The 21727-nt window shown below is 39.9% G+C and overlaps 1 protein-coding gene across 1 annotated transcript; it reads right to left on the bottom strand.

Annotated features, from left to right (window-relative positions):
• Positions 1–67: 67 nt before the first annotated feature.
• Positions 68–20914, bottom strand: LOC108697361 (ubiquitin-conjugating enzyme E2 D4). Its single transcript, XM_018227319.2, has 7 exons — positions 20707–20914; positions 7653–7716; positions 7541–7572; positions 5521–5598; positions 4093–4198; positions 3185–3278; positions 68–1019 (listed from the first exon to the last, which is right to left on the bottom strand). The coding sequence occupies exons 1-7, from the start codon at positions 20728–20730 to the stop codon at positions 974–976; spliced, it is 444 nt and encodes a 147-aa protein (XP_018082808.1). The 5' UTR covers positions 20731–20914; the 3' UTR covers positions 68–973.
• Positions 20915–21727: the final 813 nt, after the last annotated feature.

Raw genomic sequence — 21727 nt, 5'->3', positions numbered from 1 at the left:
GTTAATTTAAAGGTGAATTAACCCTTGGAAAGCCTTGACCAGAGCAGAAAACCAGTATATACAGACATAGTAGAAAATGCATTTTATTTGTATGGAAAACAAAAAAAAGCTACAGTAAGAGTTGTAAAAGATTTGTGAGTTTTCTTTATATTGCCCGTACAAAAAAAAAAAAAAATTCAAAGTGTGATGAGCGACAAACATACATGTTTTTTTTCCCCCTCTACATAGCAGTGTAATTCGTTCACATTGCAATCAACTGGTGTCAAGTATACACCAGAATCAACACAAAAAGAAAAACAACCGTTTCCCTCTAGTGATCATATTCGGAATTACAGTGCAAACGTCATTTACGTTTTTTTTTTTTTTTAAGAAATCTGTCAATTGAAGATTAATCTACTAAAAAAAAAAAAAAAAAAGTTTGAAGACTAGCAGTTGTGTCTTGAGAATACTGTGCCTTTAAGAGGAGGGGGGATCTAAAATGAGTTTCCTTACAAAGGTAAATAAAATATATTTAGTCTATACAGTAAAAAAATACAAATTAAATAGTGAGTTAACAGAATGGAATCTGAACACAGATTTACAAAAGAAAAAAACAAAACAAAACGCAGTATTACTCAAGTAAAAAAAAAAAAATCTAGTCTTTAATGAGTGTTGGATGCTTTAATCCCTGCTTGGACAGTCATCATTGGTGCTGTCAGGGTTAAATCTCCATTTTGGATTCGATCAGCAGAGGTGCAAAAATTCAGGTACCTTAAAAACCGCAATGAAGTGTATAGGAAGTGAACACAAAATACTCTTCTCGGATTTGGGGCTTGCTTTTTGCTTCCGAGTGGCAATTTTAAGTGTCTAAAAATAAAACGGGGGGGGGAGCTCTGAAGGACTCAAACTGTGCTCGGTCTCTTCTAATTTCCAAAAACCTAGAATTTACAGTACAACAGATTATACGAAATTAAATTCCCCCCCCCCCACAAATTTACATTGCATATTTCTGAGTCCATTCTCTTGCTAGTCTGTTGTATCTGGTGGGATAAAAAGAACAGAAATACAGAGTTAATTATTAAATTTTAAGTAAACCTTAAAAATAAGTAAATGTAAAAAACTGATGAGGGGGCTATTCTAAGCACGTTTGTAATTTATATTCATTAATTATTTTCTTTTAATTCCATGATGTTAAGGGATACATGTACTGTTAATATGAATGAACAGCGCCACCTGCTGGTCAGTTTCCGGCCAGTCTGACCTCCAAGTAGTCAAGGAAGTTGTCAGGAAAAAGAAAAAGGCTGCTTTCTCTCATCTTTCCGAAGCAGAAAAACATCAGAGCAGTCTCTTTCTTTCTCCTGATAACTTCCACAGTTACATTAAAGGGATACTGTCATGGGAAAAAAAGTTTTTTACAAAATGAATCAGTTAATAGTGCTGCTCCCGCAGAATTCTGCACTGAAATCCATTTCTCAAAAGAGCAAACAGATTTTTTTATATTCAATTTTGAAATCTGACATGGGGCTAGACATTTTGTCAATTTCCCAGCTGCCCCAAGTCATGTGACTTGTGCCTGCACTTTAGGAGAGAAATGCTTTCTGGCAGGCTGCTGTTTTTCCTTCTCAATGTAACTGAATGTGTCTCAGTGAGACATGGGTTTTTACTATTGAGTGTTGTTCTTAGATCTACCAGGCAGCTGTTATCTTGTGTTAGGGAGCTGCTATCTGGTTACCTTCCCATTGTTCTTTTGTTTGGCTGCTGGGGGGAAAAAGGGAGGGGGGTGATATCACTCTTACACTTGCAGTAAAGAGTGATTGAAGTTTATCAGAGCACAAGTCACATGACTTGGGGCAGCTGGGAAATTGACAATATGTCTAGCCCCATGTCAGATTTCAAAATTGAATATAAAAAAAAAATCTGTTTGCGCTTTTGAGAAAAGGATTTTAGTGCAGAATTCTGCTGGAGCAGCACTATTAACTGATTCATTTTTAAAAAAACTTTCCCCCCATGACAGTATCCCTTTAAATAGAAGAAATAACAGTTTGCCAGAAAGTAGTTCCATCCTAAAGTGCAGGCACAAGTCACATGACTGGGGCAGCTGGGAAACTGACAAAATGTCTAGCCCCATGTCAGATTTCAAAATTGAATATAAAAAAAATCTGTTTGCTCTTTTGAGAAATGGATTTCAGTGCAGAATTCTGCTGGAGCAGCACTATTAACTGATGCGTTTTGGAAAAAACATGTTTTTCCATGACAATATCCCTTTAAGTATAGCAAACCTGGTCACGGTGAACTTTTGTCTCACACCAACGTGTACGAGGGCACTGGGCAGAATCCATGACTGAGGTGGCTCTTGCTTAGGACCTTATCATACAACCTATAATTTACCTAGCAACAATTTGCTCCAGATTCATATGATCAATTTAATTTACCGGAAATTACAGGAAATTTGGTATTTTTATTATATCACTATTAAAAGTAGGGATGCACCGAATTCAGGATTAGATTCAGGATTTGGCCAGGATTCAGCCGAATCCTTGTGCCTGGTCGAACCGAATCCGAATTTGCATATGCAAATTAGGGGTGGGGAGGGAAATCACGTGACTTTTTGTCACAAAACAAGGAAGTAAAAAATGTTTTCCCCTTCCCACCCCTAATTTGCATATGACAATTATGATTCGGAATCGGTTCGGTATTCGGCCGAATCTTTCTCAAAGGATTCGGCCGAATCCAAAAGAATGGATTCGGTGCAACCCTAATTAAAAGTTATGTTTTATTTCTGCTCAATAGAGAACTGGGATATACATGGTGGGATGGTGCAATACTGTTAGGGGTCACTCCTCTCACATCCTTTAACAGATCCTTAGCCGGGGTAGTTTGGCAGGGTGCCTTGTTGAGCTTGCATTATAAAGCTGAGGTTGCAGCCAAGTTTCACTAAACAGCAGATTTGTCACAGTGACTTGGCTGTATCTGTATTTATATTCTTAGTGACTCCTGCTGAGCAATATCCCCAACACACTCGCTGCTGCCACCTCATGTTTCACACTCATGTTCATTGGCCTATTCTCATTTGGCTTTGCTCCAAAATGACTACCAACAAGTTATTTTTACCCCTTTCAAATGGTAGGACTCCTGCCTACATCATATACATCTTGGCAACACAGGGGCTAGGAGCGACTATACCGAGCTGGCAAATCATACTTACTTTTCCTTGTCTGACTTGTAGATTTGTGCAATATCTGGTACTAAAGGATCGTCTGGATTTGGATCACAAAGTAAGGAGCATATTGACAACAAAACTGTGGAAAGAAATACACAGAGAATGTTTAGTTCAAGGACACACTATGGAATCTCCTCATCCTTCCCGCACTGCAGTAATACAGACAAACGCCCCAAAACAGAACCCTACATATTTATTTACTGTGATTCATTTAATCATATTCATATTACTGAAAGGAGAAGTAAACCTTTAAAATAAGTGAATGTAAAACTGATGAGGGTCTTATTCTAAGAACTTTTGTAATTTACATTCATTAATTATTTTCTTTTAATTCCAAGATATTAAGGGATACATGTGCTGTTAATATGAATGAATTTTGTTACAACAGCGCCACCTGCTGGTCAGTTTCCCACCAGTCTGACCACCAAGTAGTCAAGGAAGTTGTCAGGAGAAAGAAAGAGGCTGCTCTGATGTTCTTCTGCTTAGGAAAGATGTGAGAAAGATTTCTAATTTTATTCCTAAGCAGAAGAACATCAGAGTAGCCTCTTTCTTTCTCCTTAGACTTCTAATTAGGGATGCAATCCACAGTTTTGGATTCGGCTGAACCCCCGAATCCTTTTTGCGAAAGATTCAGCCAAATACTGAACCAAATCCCAATTTGCATATGCAAATTAGGGGTGGGAAGGGGAAAACATATTTTTACTTCCTTGTTTGGTGGCAAAAAGTCACACGATTTCCCTCCCCAGTCCTAATTTGCATATGGAAATTTAGATTCGGTTTGGCCGGGCAGAAGGATTCGGCCGAATCCTGCTGAAAAAGGCTAAATCCTGGCCGAATCCCCAACCGATTCCTGGATTCGGTGCATCCCAACTTATGAGATGTTAAAGTTTTACCTTTTGACACAGTCAGCGCTGGGGACCACTGTGACCTTAGTATGTCGAGACAAATACTTCCATTGCTGTTTATGTTTGGGTGATAGATTTTTGTTGTGAATGCAACCTACACACGAAAAAAAAAAACAAATCAGAAGAGACGAGATAAAAGTTATAGCAGTAAAATAAACACATATGAACAAGAGGTTTCTTGGAAAAACCCAATGATACATTCTCATACTACAGGTATGGGACCTGTAATCCAGAATGCCTGGGACCTGGGGTTTTCTGGATAATGGATCTTTCTGTAATTTGGATCTTCATACCTTAAGTCTACTAAAAAATCATGTAAATAAACCCAATAGGCTTCCAATAAGGATTAATTATATCTTATTTGGGATCAAGTACAAGCTACAGTTTTATTATTACATAGAAAAAGGAAATAATTTTTTAAAAATGTGAACTATTTGGATAAAAAGGAGTCTATTGGAGACACCTTCCGTAATTCGGAGCTTTCTCTATAACAGGTTTCGGGATAAAGAATACAATACCTATAAAAACCTTTACCTGTTCTAAATATAACAGTATTCAAGCTTTGTTATACCAATCCATAGTATTACTGAAACATGCATTTAGAGAGGGGTCTATAGCAAAGTAATCTCCAATCTTGAGTAAGGAGCAGTTGGGATTCCAAATACAAAAGGATGATATCAGAGAGGGCTGGACAACTAGAGCAAACAAGTTGTTAAGAGGTTAAAGTTACTCTTGGATATATGTATGGGTTGTATTAAATAGATCTTAAAGGGAAGGCCACATTCAGGTGCCTCTTCACGTGTTAAAGGAACAGTTCAGTGTAAAAATAAAAACTGTGTAAAAAGTAAAAAAATGTTTCTAATATAATTAATTAGCCAAAAATGTAATGTAAAAAGGCTGGAGTGACTGGATATCTAATATAATTACTTCCTGCTTTTCAGCTCTCTAACTCTGAGTTAGTCAGTGACTATAAGGGGGGCCACATGGGACATAATTGTTCAGTGACTTTGCAATTGATCCTCAGCATTCAGCTCAGATTCAAAAGCAACAGTTATGTGCTCCCCCTCAAGTCACTGATTGGTTACTGCCTGGTAACCAATCAGTGGAAAGTAAGAGAGCTGCAAAGCAGGAAGTAGTGTTCTAGCTATTATGTTACACATCCAGTCACTCCAGCCTTTATACATTACATTTTTGGCTAACTATTTTAGAAACATTTTTTTATTTTGTACAGCCTATTTACCCAGTTTTTATTTGTATACTGAACAGTTCCTTTAACACGTGAAGAGGCACCTGAATGTGGCCTTCCCTTTAAGATCATTTAATACAACCCATACATATATCCAGATCCATATATGTGCCAGCATTATGCAAATAAACTGCAGTAAGCCAATAGAATTTGGAATTTTGGATAATTACCTTTGGTGGTTTGAAAGGATAGTCTGTTGGAAAGTGAATTGTGAGGAAAAAGACACCCCCTTGATATGGGCTGTCAGTCTAAAAAAAGAAAAAAGAAAACAGATATACAAACATTACAACGGACATTGATAACAGGGTGGACAGGCAGGAGGCACAAGGTTTTGATATACTGGGGCTTATTCACAAATAACAGTTACTAAGTACCTGACTGGATGGTATAGGGGGTATAGGTTACTACAAATCAAAAGTCAAAGTCACTCCAGATTCTTGTACTGGTTTAAAGCACAGTGGTACCAGGCAGGATAAATAAATGGCACACAACGTATGGAGTCTTTCAATTTAATTCCTACAACAGAAAACCACCTCTGTATTGCAATATATCTATTACAAGTGTATTATATGTCTCCTCTGCATTTGGAAAGCACACCCTTTACTATAGTTTTACTGTGATCCAGTTGTGTCAAAAGTCACAACCTGTTATGCTATAACCAGTAGCTCGTGAGTAACATGTTGCTCACCAATCCCTTAGATGTTGCCTACAATGGCCTCAAAGCAGGTGCTTATTTTTTAATTAAAATTTTAATTATAAAACCAGATGTACTGCCAAAAACAGAGTCTTAATGTAGGTTGACATTCCACATAAGGGCTACTAAATGGCCAATCACAGCCCTTATTTGGCTTGTGTTGCTTCCCAACTCTTTACTTCTGAATGTTGCTCATGGGTTGTAAATGTTGGGGATCCCTGCTATAACTGGTGCAGGCAGTAGGCACCGCTTATATAGCATAACAGGTTGAATACCACTGTTCCCTAATTATACATTAAAGGGGTTGTTTGCCTTCAAACAAATAGTTGTTTTCAGATAGATCACCAGAAATAATGACTTTTTCCCAATTACTTTCTATTTTCTATGTGTGATCTTTTTTTCTAATATTGAAGTGTAAAGTGTCATTTTTCATCTTCTAAAGCATCTCTGGAAGGGGGGGGGTGTCGCTGACCCTGTAAACTTTTCTAAATTGATACATTTAGTCGATACATCTCTTATCTTTTCCCCGCTCAGCAGAATCTCTGGGTTTCATTACAGACAGCAGTCAGAATTGATACAATAGTTGCTGATACTCCAGAGATGCTGCTGAGAAATGTATCAACTAAAAATGTATCAACTAAATGTTGCAAAATTGTAACAGTTTAAAGTTGCAAAATTGTAACAGTTTAAAGAATGCAGATGCCAGACTCAAACACCAGAGACCCAAACATTCAACTTAGAATTTAGAAAAACATTAAAGAATAAATAATGGAAAGTAATTGAAAAAAAAAGTCTTCATTTCTGGGGAATAATCTAAAAACAACTGAACTGAAAAAAGTGTTTGGAAGGTGAACAACCCCTTTAAAGGAATTGTTCAGTATAAAAATAAAAACTGGATAAATAGATAGGCTGTGCAAAATAAAAAATGTATCTAATATAGTTAGTTGGCCAAAAATGTAATGTATAAAGGCTGGAGTGACTGGATATGTAACATAATAGCCAGAACACTACTTGCTTTTCAGCTCTCTAACTCTGAGTTAGTCAGTGACTTTAAGGGGGGGGGCCACATGGTACATAACTGTTCAAAGAGTTTGCAATTGATCCTCTTTGTTTCCACTGATTGGTTACCAGGCAGTAACCAAAGACTTGAGGGTGGGGGGCACATGGGACATATCTGTTGCTTTTGAATCTGAGCTGAATGCTGAGGATCAATTGCAAACTCACTGAACAGTTATGTCCCATGTAGCCCCCCTTCAAGTCTCTGGCTAACTCGGAGTTAGAGAGCTGAAAAGCAGGAAGAAGTGTTCTGTTATATTAGACATCCAGTCACTGCAGCCTTTATACATTACATTTTTATAACTATATTAGAAACATTTTTTATTTTGCACAGCATATCTATTTACCCAGTTTTTATTTATATTCTGAACTGTTCCTTTAAATCTTTTGCATGAATAATAAAACAGTAGTATGAGAAGGTTAGTACGGTAGATACTTACTGGTCCCATAATGGTTGCTTGCCAGTGGAATACTGAAATGAGAGGACACACCATAAGCAACAATTCATTGACCATGGACTGTACAAAAACAGATCTATTGTCTAAAACTTACAGTCATCTCCTACTGGGCCGGCAGAGCACTGAGCCGGAGGGTCCCGTTGCAAGTCATTCAGTTCCTAAAAAACAAAATGAAAGATCAATTAGTCTCATGAAGTGAAATGCAGAGATAATACAAGAATCAGAAGTTACTTCTTAACAGTTACACAAAAGGGGAGATGGGCATATTGCTAAAGAAGACAGTAATTAAAGGGCACATATCAGATCAGTGCTTTCTAAAGGCCTGTTAGGTTTATTATTTCAGTGCATTAGGGCTTGAGAGAGATAAAATCCCAAGCTTTAAAGATGGCCATAGACGGACAGATATCGTATGAAACTAATTTTTGTACGATATTCGGTGCATGTAAGGTGGGAGATGAGCCGACAGATATCGGCAGAAGACTTGGATATTGGTCGGCTCATCAGTCGGCCGAACTGAAAAATTTTGATTGGGCGCCTTTAATTGTTAGTGATGAATCATCAGTTACAAGTAGAATTCTACTGTTTCTACTGTATATCTAACCATTCAGTTCTACACTCTTTCCCGGAAACGTCTTTTCCAGGAATGGTCGTAATTGTATCGTCTATGGCCACCTTAAAGGAACAGTTCAGTATAAAAATAAAAACTGGGTAAATAGATAGGCTGTGCAAAATAAAACATTTTTTTCTAATATAGCAAGTTTGGCAAAAATGTAATGTATAAAGGCTGGAGTGACTGGATGTGTAACATAATAGCCAGAACACTACTTCCTGCTTTTCAGCTCTCTAACTCTGAGTTAGTCAGTGACTATAAGGGGGGCTGCATAGGACATAACTGTTCAGTGAGTTTGCAATTGATCCTCAGCATTCAGCTCAGATTCAAAGTCAACAGATATGACCCACATGCCCCTCTTAAGTCACTGATTGGTTACTGCCTGGTAACCAATCAGTGGAAAGTAAGAGCTGAAAAGCAGGAAGTAGAGTTCTGGCTTTTTTGTTAGACATCCAGTCACTGCAGCCTTTATACATTACATTTTTGGCTAACTATATATATAAGAAACATTATTTATTTTGCACAGCCTATCTACTTACCCAGTTTTTATTCTTATACTGAACAATTCCTTTAAGTTCCACATCCCTAGGATGCGACTAGAGAATTCAACACGACTGTCACATCCTCAGCTCTACACAATGAGGCGAGAAAAAGCCTATTAGCAAGTTCACACCTCGCAGTCACCATTGGGGAAAGAGTGCAAATATATTCAGTGCCGCAGCTGAACGGATGGGGAGAGGGGAGGATATGCACTTTCATCAGACATCATAAAATACTCTGGAGCCCTGTATATTATACACACTGGTGCATAAAAACATAGCAAATAAATTGACCAAGTTAAAGTTTATTTTAGGGTGGGCACTGCCTGGCGTATGACCAGTTAAAGGCAGGAGATAAAGGGCTCGGTAAAAATTCACCCAGACACAAAGCCTATTCTTGCTATAGAATTATTGGAAAGATTATGGCAATTAGACAAGGAGATCGGTGAGATTCACTCATGCTCATAATTCTGCAATTCCTGGGAATGTTCTTTGCACAGTGATTTTACCTTTAATTCATAAGCGAATGGAGAACAAACAATACGAATACATGGGGGCACTATCCCTGTACAGAGAGATTATGCCCTAATTTGTACTAGGGATGCACCGAATCCACTTTTTTGGATTCGGCCGAACCCCTGAATCCTTCTCGAAAGATTCGGCCGAATACCGAACCGAATCCTAATTTGCATATTCCATTTGCATATGCAAATTAGGGGTGGGAAGGAGAAAAAAATGTTACTTCCTTGTTTTTTGGACAAAAAGTCACGCAACTCCCCTCCCCTAATTTGCATATGCAAATTAGGATTCGGTTCGCCGGGCAGAAGGATTCGGCCGAATCTGAATCCTGCTGAAAAAGGCAGAATCCTGGATTCGGTGCATCCCTAATTTGTACAGGTATGGGACCGGTTATCCAGAATGCTTGGGACCTTGGATTTTAAAAGATAACGGGTCTTTTCGTAAAATTGGATCTTCATACCTTAAGTCTACTAGAAAGTCATGTAAACATAAACCCAATAGGCTGGTTTTGCTTCCAATAAGGATTAATTATATCTTAGCAGGAATCAAGTACAAGCGACTGTTTTATTATTACAGAAAAATGAAATAATTTTCAAAAATTTGGATAAAATGGGGGATCGCCTTTCCATAATTCAGAGCTTTCTGGATAATGGGTTTCCGGATAATGGATCCCATACCTGTACCATTAAACTGGTTCTACTTTAAGTTACTGTTTAGTATGTTATAGAATGGCCAATTCTAAGCCACTTTTCAATTGCTTGTTTATAGATATATTTCTTTAGTTTTTAAATTGCCTTCTTCTGACTGAGCTTTCACATGGGGTCGCTGACCCCATCTTAAAAAAACAAATCAAATTCTTACTAGGTATACATATGTATTGTTATTGCAACATTGTATTGCTTGTTCTATTCAGGCCTCTACAATTCATATTCCATCTCTTATTCAAATCAAGGCATGGTTGCTAGGGCAATTTGGAGAGCTGCTGAATAAAAAGCCAAATAACTCAAAAGCTTAAATTACTTAAAAATGAAAAACAACTGCAAATTGTCCCAGAATATCCCTCTCTACATCATACTAAAAATGTAAAGGTAAACAGGTTTTATGAACAGCTCATAAAAACTTCTGCGGAGTTCAGCAGATCAGTATGGAGTAATAGCACTGCCTGACAGTTTGATGATGATGCTAAATAGCCGCTTTAGCACTGTACAGGTATAGCTTACAGCAGCACTCGACTAACTGCATCACTTTATTTTTCTTTCCTTCAAGGCTTTGACTTAATGGCAGACACTTTATCTCCACTTTAAAATTCTGCATAGTATGCAAGCTGAGGGGCTGTGCGGAATAGATTCAATAGAGATTACGTAGCACCAACACCTATAAATAGGCTTGAGCTGCAGAAGCTTCTTGTAGGACGAAAGAAACTTATTTGAAAACTGTTGTGGAGTGGTTTCCTTTGTCCTGCTAAGCTTTCTTATCTCGGTCATTCTACCTATTAAAGGGAAACTGTCATGGAAAAACATGTTTTTTAAAAAAAATAAGCATCAGTTAATAGTGCTGCTCCAGCAGACTTCTGCACTGAAATCCATTTCTCAAAAGAGCAGATTTTTTTATATTTAATTTTGAAATCTGACATACGGCTAGACATATTGTCTGTATCCCTGGTGCCCCCAGTCATGTGACTTGTGCTCTGATTAACTTCAGTCACTCTTTAATGCTGCACTGCAAGTTTGAGTGATATCACTCCCACTCATCCCCCCCCAGGGCCCCGGTGTATTAGCATCACTGCACCCTATGTAGTCAGGCCCTTCTGCTCATTCTAGAGTCCTGCGCTGAACCAATTTGCTAAACCCAAACCCGACCCTCAACCCGCATACTTACCCACTTGGACCCTCTACCCGACCCACAAGTACCCTTATCCGCAACCCAATCCGCTGACCATCAAGAAACAAGCAGTGCTGTCATTGTAAACCGGAAGTGACATCATTAGAAGTAGGCGCGAAGACCCGCCCCACAAACCCAGAGAGCCGTCAACCCGCATCTATAGCCGCCCCCAAAACTCTTACTGGCAACCCACAGGTTAATCTTATCAACCCAGTAGAACAGTTAGCGGTCTTACAATGTGAGAGAGAGTCCTGTTCAGGAACTAAAGGAAACACTGCTGACTGATGGGACATATTGGCCAAAGAGTACACAATTGTGAAATGATCTACCCTAAAGGGGTTGTTAACCTTTAAATTAACTTTTAGTATGATATAGAGAGTGATATTCTGGGACAATTTGCAATTGGTTTTCATTTTTTTTATTATTTCTGGTTTTTGGTTAGTTTAGTTTAGTCTAGTTGCTAGGGTCCAAATTACCCTAACAACCATGCATTGATGAGAGACTGGAATATGAATAGGAGAGGGTCTGAATATAAGTACGAGTAATAAAAAGTAGCAATAACAGTACATTTATAGCCTTAAAGAGCATTTGTTTTTAGATGGTGCCAGTGACTTCCATCTGAAAAAGAGTTAAGGTGGCCATACACGGAGAGATCCGCTCGATTGGCGATGTCGCCAAACGAGCGGATCTCTCTCCGATATGCCCACCTCAAGGTAGGCAATATTGGGCTGATCCGATCGTGGGCCCTAGGGCCCAACGATCGGATCCTAACAGATGGGAACGGGGGTCGGATTGCGGGACCGCATCAAGACAGATGCGGCCGAGATCCAACGGGATTTTTTGTCCCATCCGATCAAGATCTGGCCGACTTGGCAATAAGCTGCCGACTTGGTCTGTCGGCAGCTTTTATCGGCACGTGTATGGCCACCTTAAGAAAAAGAAGGCACAATCAATCAAAAACTATACAAAATAAATAATGAAGGCCAAATAAAAAGTTGCTCAGAATTAGCCACTCTATAACATACTAAAAGTTAATTTAAAGTCAAGCCACCCCTTTAAAAGGTTTTCCTTTGAGTCCTTCCCCAATACAACAGAGGTTTCAGCAGATATAACCAAAGAACAACATTCTATCGGTCGGCACCAACACATATCTGGATGTCAGCACAGGGAGAACAGTAAACTACAGGCAGCCGATACTTTCTATACCAAACCAGATCTAACTAGTTGGGTCTTGCAATGACTGAGATTCTAATCTGTCAGCAGTCAGGCCTGTCCGTGAGATAGTAGTAGTGGCATTCAGTCCTATGGCAGTTACACCATACAAGCCGACAGTCAGAAATCATAAACAAACGCTTATATGGGTGGGTGAATCGTGCCAGGGGACATGCTAGTACAGGTATGGGACCCATTATCCAGAATGCTCTGGACCTGGGGCTTTCTGGATAAAGGATCTTTCTATAATATGGATCTTCATACCTTAAGTTTACTAGAGAACCATGTAAACATTAAGTGGGACATTCACTAAGATTCGTTATTGTGCCAGCGTCCGCTTCGCCGCACTTCGCCAGGCGTATTTTCGCCAGCGCTACGCAAATTCACTAAAATCTGAAGTTGCGCTCAGGGGAAGCGTAAGGTTGCGAAGTTGCGCTAGCGTTAATTCGCCAAGCAAAGCGAAGTTACGCTAGCGATGGTTAATTTGCATACAGCGCCAAATTGAAGTTACAATGGAGGTATATGTGCCCACTGTATAGTTAAGTTGCCATGAGTTAGGAAATGTAGGGGGGAAGGAGGGGAGCCCCAAAAAAAATTTCGATCTTTTTCAGCCTATCACCCATAAAATAGAAAAAACGCCTATCACCCATAAAAATGTTTAACTTTTTTTCAAGCAATCCCTATCTACTTTATTGCACTTCGCCTGGTCTGACATGGCGAAGGAAGTCTGGCGTAAAAAGGTAGCGTTCAGAATAATTCATGCGTTAGTGAATTTGTGTAGTAACATCCGTTGCGCAAATTCCACAGGCATAAGAGTGCGAAGTAACACTAGCGAATTTACGCCAGCGTCCGTTAGTGAATCGGCGAATTAACGAAAATGCCCAACGCTGGCGCTTTCACGCTAGCATTAGGCGCTTCGTCGTTTAGTGAATTTGCCCCTAAAGGAGTTGTTCACCTTCCAAACACTTTATTCAGTTCAATTGTTTTCAGATTGCTCCTCAGAAAAATACTTTTTCAGATGCCTTCCATTATTTATTTTTTACCGTTTTTTCAAAATCTAAATTTAAAGGTGAATGTCCCTGTCTCTGGTGTTTGAGCCTGACAGCTCAGTAATTCAGGTGAGACTCTGAACTGTTACAATTTTACAACATTTAGTTGATCCATTTTTCAGCAGCATCTGTGGATTATTAGCAACTATTGTATCAATTCTAACAGCTGCCTGTAATGAAACCCAGAGATTCTGCTCAGCAGGGACAAAGATAAGAAATGTATCAACTAAATGTATCAAGTTAGAACAGTTTACAGGGTCGGCGACCCCCCTCCCAGAGCAGCTTTAGAAGGTGAAATATGACTCTTTACACTTGAATATTGGAAAAATGGTGACAGAAAATAATTGGAAAAAGTCATCATTTCTGGTGATCTATCTGAAAACAACTAGTTGTTTGAAGGTGAACAACCCCTTTAAATAATCCCAATAGGCTGGTTTTGCTTCCAATAAGAATTATATCTTAGTTGGGATCAAGTACAAATGTACTGTTTTATTATTACACAGAAATAGGAAATCATTTTTAATAATTTCGAATATTTGGATATAATGGAGTCAGTGGGAGATGGCCGTTCTGTAATTTGAAACTTTCTGGATAACGGGTTTCCGGATAATGTATCCCATACCCATAGGGATCTCCACTCAAAAACATGGAATATAAAAGAGAGAGCGTCATCCTAATATTAAAAAAATATTTGTAAATGTAGTTGTAACTAAAAGTAGTTTATGTCAAATGATACGTCTCTAAAAAGAAATTCATATTTTTCATAATCTTGAGCACGCATTTTTCTCTGGGTTGCTAGGTTAAGTGGCACCCTAGCTACCAGATAAAAGTTTAAATTCCAAAAATAAAGGTGAATAATAATAAAAAAAAAAAAAAACTATCACTATTCCCCAATCAGTGTGATGTGTCATCAAGATGCCCTCTACATATTAGCGATGATAAAGTAAAGTTAGGAATTCTGTTCAAATAGATCTCAATGTTACAAAATATAATATTTGTACCTAAAAAGTAATGCTCAGAAGAGTGTAAAGAATTTCTTTGAAGTCAATGTTTCTGCTTGTAGAATAGAGTAGGGATGCACAGAATCCAGGATTCGGATAAATTCTTCTGCCCGTCTGGACCGAATCTGAATCCCAATGTGTATATGCAAATTAGGGACGGGGAGGGAAATCGCATGACTTTTTGTCGCAAAACAAGGAAGTAAACAATGTTTTCCCCTTCCCACCCCTTCAGATTCAGTTCGGTATTCGGCCGAATCTTTCGCAAAGGATTCGGGGGGTTTTGGCCGAATCCAAAATAGTGGATTCGGTACATTGCTAGAACAGATTAAAATCATGTGGCTGCGTTTGACGGCTTACATTCTAGTTATTTACAGAGCACATATGGGGCCCCGTGCAATCTTTATAACAGTATACGAATGTATCCCTTAGGGTCAAAAAGGTTAAAGGAGAAGGAATGGCTAGAATTAAACATTGTGAAATTGCCTGAAACCCCTGACACAACCAAAAAACAATGGGACTGTTCCCATTGACTTTTATGCAACCTCGACAGGTTTGAGATTCCGTGTTTTTATATTCAGGCTTTTTAGCCCTCGGGGTTTAATAAATTCAGAGAAATTCGTGATTTTTTTTTTTTTTTTAAAGTCCGATTTTATTAAAAAAAAAAAATCAAAAATTTTTCCCATTTCGGGTATTCGGAGCTTAGTAAATAACCACCTAAATAAACCCAATAGGCTGGTTTTGCTTCCAATAAGCATTAATTGTATCTTAGTTGGGATCAAGTACAAGCTACTGTTTTATTATTACAGAGAAAAGGGAAATTATTGTTAAAAAATCTGGATTATTTGGATAAAATGGAGTCTATGGGAGACAGCCTTTCCGTAATTCTGAACTTTCTGGATAAAGGGTCTCATACCTGTATTCCTTAGACACGCAACCCACCCCCTACACATATTAGACCCAATTCTAAATAGCCTGAATTCTGCAGAGCACCCTGCTAACAATAGCACGGATGGGTCATCTTGGTATTTGCTGCGGTTACAAGATGAAAACTAGAAAGATTATGGGCCACACTGATGAGACATTCAGGGATTGTAAAACTGAAACCACAAACCTCTTTTGTTTAAAATGCCCAAATTACAAAAACCACATGGGAGTTCTCACCTCCACTTTTATTGTACATTATACAAGGAGGGCACCATGTGATCACATGCAAATTTTCCTATCGCTGAGGAGTCAGAAATCTTTCGCAAAATCCACTAATAGGAACTGGCTTTGAAAATACAAATTGAAACAAATTGTGTTAAGAAAATATTGCAACATTGCAACTTAAATTTACACGTTTTTAACCTTATTATTATTATTGCTACTTTGTTTTACTCCTCTTTTTATTCAGCCCCTCTCCTATTCATACTCCGCTCCCTTACTGAAATCAATGCATGGTTGCTAAAGGAATTTGGATTCGGCCGAACCCCCGAATCCGTCCCGAAAGATTCGGCCGAATACCGAACCAAATCCTAATTTGCATATGCAAATTAGGGGTGGGAAGGGAAAAACATTTTTTACTTCTTTGTTTGCCAGTCACCCAATTCCCTGTCCCTAATTTGCATATGCAAATTAGGATTCGGATCCCCGGATCCGGTGCATCCCTAAATATAGGCAAATTATTTGCTAAAAATCAATGTATTTCCCCCCTTCAAATTTAGGGTTTGGATTCAGAAGCCTCTTTTGTGGAAGCCAAATCCAACAACGCAGGATTTGAATTCTGAATAAGAGCTCACTCAAATAACGGATTCCAGTACAAACTAAATAACTTACTTTTACACAAATCCTAACGCAAATTCACTAAAGCGCGAAGCGGCTAACTCTAGCGCAAATTCGCCAGTGTGACATCATCGCGTTACTTCGCCGATTAACGGGTGCTGGCGTAAATTCGCTAGCGAAGTAGACCTACTCTACCGATACTTCGCACCCTTACGCCAGGCAAAGTTGCGATATGGCGAAGGGACGCAATTACGCTAATTCACCAACTTGCGGATTTTACTGAACGTTACCCTCTTGAGTCAGACTTCCTTCGCCACCTCAGACCAGGCGAAGTGCAATAGAGTAGATAGGGATTGGTTGAAAAAAAGTTGACATTTTTTCTAAGTCCCAAAACGCTGGCGTCTTACTTTTCTAAGGGTGATAGGCTGAAAAAGATCGTAATGTTTTGGGGGGTACCCTCCTTCCCCCCTATATTTCCTAACATATGGCACCTAAACTATACAGTGGGCACATGTGTAGGGCAAAATAACTATTTTATTTTATGAAGCTTTCCCAGGCTTGTGTAGTGTAATATATTTGCTGCTATATAGACGTCCATTGTACTTTAACTTGGCGCCGTATACATAGGCATCGCTAGCGTAACTTCGCTTTGCTTGACGCATTAACGCTAGCGCAAATTCGCTACCTTTCGCCTCCCTGAGTGCAACTTTGGATTTAAGTGAATTAGCGGCGCCCTGGCGAAGGCGTCGCTAGCGTATTTTCGGCGCTTAGGGAATTTGCCCCATGATGTCTTGTGATTTTAATAGAGTGAGCACCAATACATATTCTAGGCAAAAGGAGCCCCCCCTATAAGATATATTGGATCATTCATCTGACTCCCAATTCCTGTAGGAAGAGAAACAGAAAAATTCTAATTGATCGTATTTAGAAAGTTACTTATTTCAGTATGAGTAAGCTTATATTAAATTTTCATTTTCGCGATAGTTCCCCTTTAAAGCAACTAGAATGAGTAACAATCATTTTGAAATTGTTCTTCAACACACCAAACGATGATGAAACGGGGAAATACACTGCCAGAAATGAAACTCCTATCCGAGAAAACATCAGCGCTGCAGAGTGAGCTGTGTGACCCAGGAACAACAGAGCTGCCTGTGATCTAAACAAGAGGAGGAGGAGGAGGAGGAGGAGGAGGAGGGAGAGTTTTTGTTGATGAAGAGGAAACGCTGAGATTTTCTTGCACTAGGCTCTTTGTATCACATGATGAGCACTAACAATCCGGTGTATGAAAAGAGAGCAAAATAAAGCCCATAATACTGGCACTGCAGCTTCTATGCTGGGCAACATTCAAGGGTAAGTGAAGAGAATGCCCGGCATATTTAATATTTTATACATCAAATTTACATTCTATCACATCAAAGCTCGAGTCGAAAACAGGGGATCTGGGTTCCGTTTCTGCACATCAAACAATGGCGACAAACAGAGATACACGAAGGGTAGAAATACATAGAGCCGAATATTGAGGGTTAATTAACCCTCGATATTCGACTGCCGAATGTAAATCCTTCGACTTCGAAGTCGAAGGATTTACCTTTTACCTTTTTTTTCGAAAAAAATCGATTTTTCTACAACCAAAAAAACCTTAGAAAGCCTATGGGGACCTCCGCTAACGTTGCACCTCGGTAGGTTTTAGGTGGGTCGAAGTTTTTTTGTAAGGACAGTACTTCGACTATCGAATGGTCGAATATTCGAACGATTTTTAGTCCGAATCGTTCAATTCGAAGTCGTAGTCGAAGGTCGAAGTAGCCAATTCGATGGTCGAAGTAGCCAAAAAAACCATTCGAAATTCAACGTTTTTTTTATTCTATTCCTTCACTCGAGCAAAGTATATGGGCCCCGTAGTGTTGCTCTGCACTGGTAAAACTGATCTGTTTGCTTCAGAAATACGACTTCTAGTTCATATAAACAAGCTGCTGTGGAGCAATGGTGGGAAGTGAGAAAAGTCTATGGGGTATATTTATCAAAAAGTGAAGTTATTGTGAAGTTTCGCCACTCTCCATTCATTTCTATGGGATTTTTATAGGCGTATTTATCAAAGGGTGAACTTTCACTTTCACCCTTTGATAAATACGCCTTTCAAAATCCCATAGAAATGAATGGAGAGTGGCGGAATTTCACTCTAGTGGCGGAACTTCACTCTATGATAAATTTACCCCTATATGGCACAGGTTAAATAGTGGATAACAGATAACACCATTATGTTCTAGAGAGCTTATCCATTATCTACAGTGTAACCTGAGCCTTTTCTCCTTTGAATAGCTGCCCCCATTGCAACAAAGCAGCTTATTTATATAAACAGTAGTAGTGTTTCTGAAGCAAACACAGCAGTTTTAGCAGTGCAGGGCAACACTACATAATGTTTTTATTACTTTCATTTTTTATGTTAATGTTCCTTTAAAGGGGTGGTTTACATTTAAGGTAACTTTTAGTATGTTATAGAACGGCAAATTCTAAGTAGCTGGTTTACATTATTTATTTTTTATAGTTATTTACCTTTTTCTTCTGTCTTTTTGCAGCTTTCAAATGGGGGTCACTGACCCCATCTAAAAACAAATAATTAATAAGGCTACAAATGTATTGTTATTGCTACTTTTTATTGCTAATCTTTCTATTCAGCCCCTCTCCTATTTATATTCCAGTGTCTTATTATTCAAATCAATGCATGGTTGCTAGGGGGTTTGAACCCTAGCAACCAGACTGCTTGAAATGCAAACTGAAGAGCTGCTGAATAAAAAGTTGAATAACTCAAAAACCACATATAATAAAAAATGAAGACCAATTGCAAATTATTTCAGAATATCCCTCTCTACATCTTACTAAAAGTGATCTCAAAGGTGAACAACCCCTTTAAGGAGGTGTTGCAGTTCCTGATTCAAGTGTCAGGTCCCCAGTGAGCTCACCGGTCCAAAAAGGAAGGGCAGGTGCGGTAACTAGTCACATAGCAACGAGGTAACCGACAATGTGACAAAGAACTCTGTGTGCAGAGATATAATCAATGTCAATTGTGAGCACACCTGAGTCATAGAGGAGAGCAAGGTTATTACATATAATGTATGTATATATATATATATATACACACACACACACACACGCCTAAGTGATGTCATTAGTTATAAACGGAACTCAGTGATGTCATTTCTGTCACATGACTCACCAAAACTTGTGTATTATAATAAATAAAGTAACCCCAGTTGCAAAATATGAGGATATTAGAAGTCACCTCGGAGTTCCATGACCTGTATAAAAGCACTCGCCCTTCTTCCTCATACTTTTATATGGTCATGAAACTCCTCGGTGACTTACATTATCCTTATATGGGGGTACTTTATTCACTATATATGTTGAATATATAAATATGTGAATACAGTGGGAATCTTGCTGTGCAACGATGACCAGTGTAAATGAAACAGGTTCATCACATACACAAGGTTTAATCATAGGGAAACTTTCCCTTCAAGTAAGTGCAGAGACAAGTTGTCAGTATGTGTAAGGGCCGTGTGTTAGTGTAACTACACGTGATCAGTGTGTTAGGGCATCAGGGGTACACGAGGGAGGGCATTGTAAAACTGTATTTGGGGTACATGAAGGTACTCCTGAGTATGTGTGGTCATTGTTCAAGGGTATCAGGGGGTGCATGAGGGCACTGTGTTAATGTATGGCCTGGTTCATGTGCTCAATGTAAACGCGTATTTAGGGGTACATGCGGGCACTGTATTATCTGTACAACTATTTGGGGTGCATGTGGGCCATATATTAGGGTACCCCCAGATACCTGTGGACAGTGTGTACAAGTATTTGGGGGGGCCTGAGGGCTATGTATTAGCGTAACCCCAGGAACGTGTGCTCAATGTGTACAAGTATTTGGGGGTGCTTGAAAGCCATGTATTAGGGTAACCCCAGGTACGTGTGGTCAGGGTGTACAAGTATTTGGGGGTACATTAGGGCCATTTATTGGGGTAACCCCAGGAACGGGTGGTCAATGTGTACAAGTATTTGGGGGTACAAAAGGGTTTTGCTTCTTCAGAGCATCATGACTAAAATGAAGGGTCACAGGAGGAGGAGCCGGCATTGAATAGTTGGGCAAACTGGCCCCCACCAGATGTTGGACAACTCCCTGCACCTCTGGCTGTGGTGGGATGCTGGGAGTTGTCCCATGTGGAGATTATAAAGAGATATAAAGTGTAAGAGGTTAGAGGGGAAGCCAGTTGGTGGGAATGCTGAGTGTGGGGGAAGACAATGGAAGTGAATGACAAGTGGAACAGTCCATAGTGGGGGTGGGGGAGGAGGTGACTCACAAGTGAAGGTTTAGGGCCACATTGAGATGACACAGAGAGACAGCCTGGGCCTCCCCAGCACACATTTCCTATACATAGTTATATACTACAGGGAGTTGTAGTTCACCCACAGCACAACAGACACAGGTTTACTTCAGACTAAGATGCCTCTGAGACAACAGGCAGAACTGTCAGAGCCGAGGCAGATGGCGGCCTCAGAGAAGCTCATTGTCCGAACCACTTACCTTCTGTATTCTCTTCAGCGCCATGGGGTGGGCAAGCTCCGAGGCTCGGGGACGAGGAGAGGGTAAAGGGCAGGAGCCGAAGCTTCGTGTAATACGTCGGTCCGTGCGGCTTCTCGCCTAGTCACTGCGGCAGGTATAGAGCGGACAGGAAGCACATCCCTAGCCTGACTCACTCTGGGCGGGACAAAGCATTAGGGGAGGGGCCACGTTGGCTTCTGCTTCCGCTTTAACGCGAGGAGGCGGGGCATATGGAAGCGAAGCTTGTCGGGAAGTGTAGTCTCAAGCGTCGGTCTCAGGTGACTTTCCGGCGTGGGTTTTTGAGTGACTCACTTCCGGCATTTAGCCGCATAGACCTGTTTGGGACAAAGCCTATGTATTTTACTAAAGCTGTCAGGTTGCTGTGTCCCCTTGCTTAATATCATTTTATTTCTTTAGTCATTCCAGCAGCTGGCTGGTTGCTAGGGACCAATTTACCCTGGTTACCAGGAAGTGGTTTACCTCATGACAAACTGCAAGACGAATAGGAGAGAGGCTGAATAGACCTGTAATCAATAAAATATAGAAAGGAGAACAAAAGAAGCGCCTCCCCCCCAAGATCCCTCTCCTCAGCCACTTTTAGGGCCGAGACGCTGCTATTTTGGGAGTTTAGTCGCCCAGCGACAAATCTCCACTTCTTCAGGCGACTAATCTCCCCAAATTGCCCTCTGCCGCTAGAATACATGGATGGAACTCGGAACACTTCGTTTTCCATAGTTGCCTCACAAGGAAACTTCAGGCGACTGGAAAACGAAGCGATCCGAGTGGCATTCCGCCGGCGATTTACATTATAGACGGTGGGAAGGCTTTTCAGGAAGATTAGTCGCCCGAAGAAGAGGCGATTTGTTGCTGGGCGACTAAATCTCCCTGAATCTTAGCGTGTGCCCTTACCCCAAATGTCATTGAATGGACAGGCCTTTGAAAAACTGACAGTTGAAAACCCCCATGTGTGGCAACCCCTATCTCTGTCTCTATTCTGCCTTCT

Source organism: Xenopus laevis, chromosome 7S (assembly GCF_017654675.1).
Source record: "Xenopus laevis strain J_2021 chromosome 7S, Xenopus_laevis_v10.1, whole genome shotgun sequence".
Lineage (NCBI taxonomy): Eukaryota > Metazoa > Chordata > Amphibia > Anura > Pipidae > Xenopus > Xenopus laevis.
Note: the sequence above shows the minus strand (reverse complement) of the source record. Positions and strands in the feature narration are given on the sequence as shown.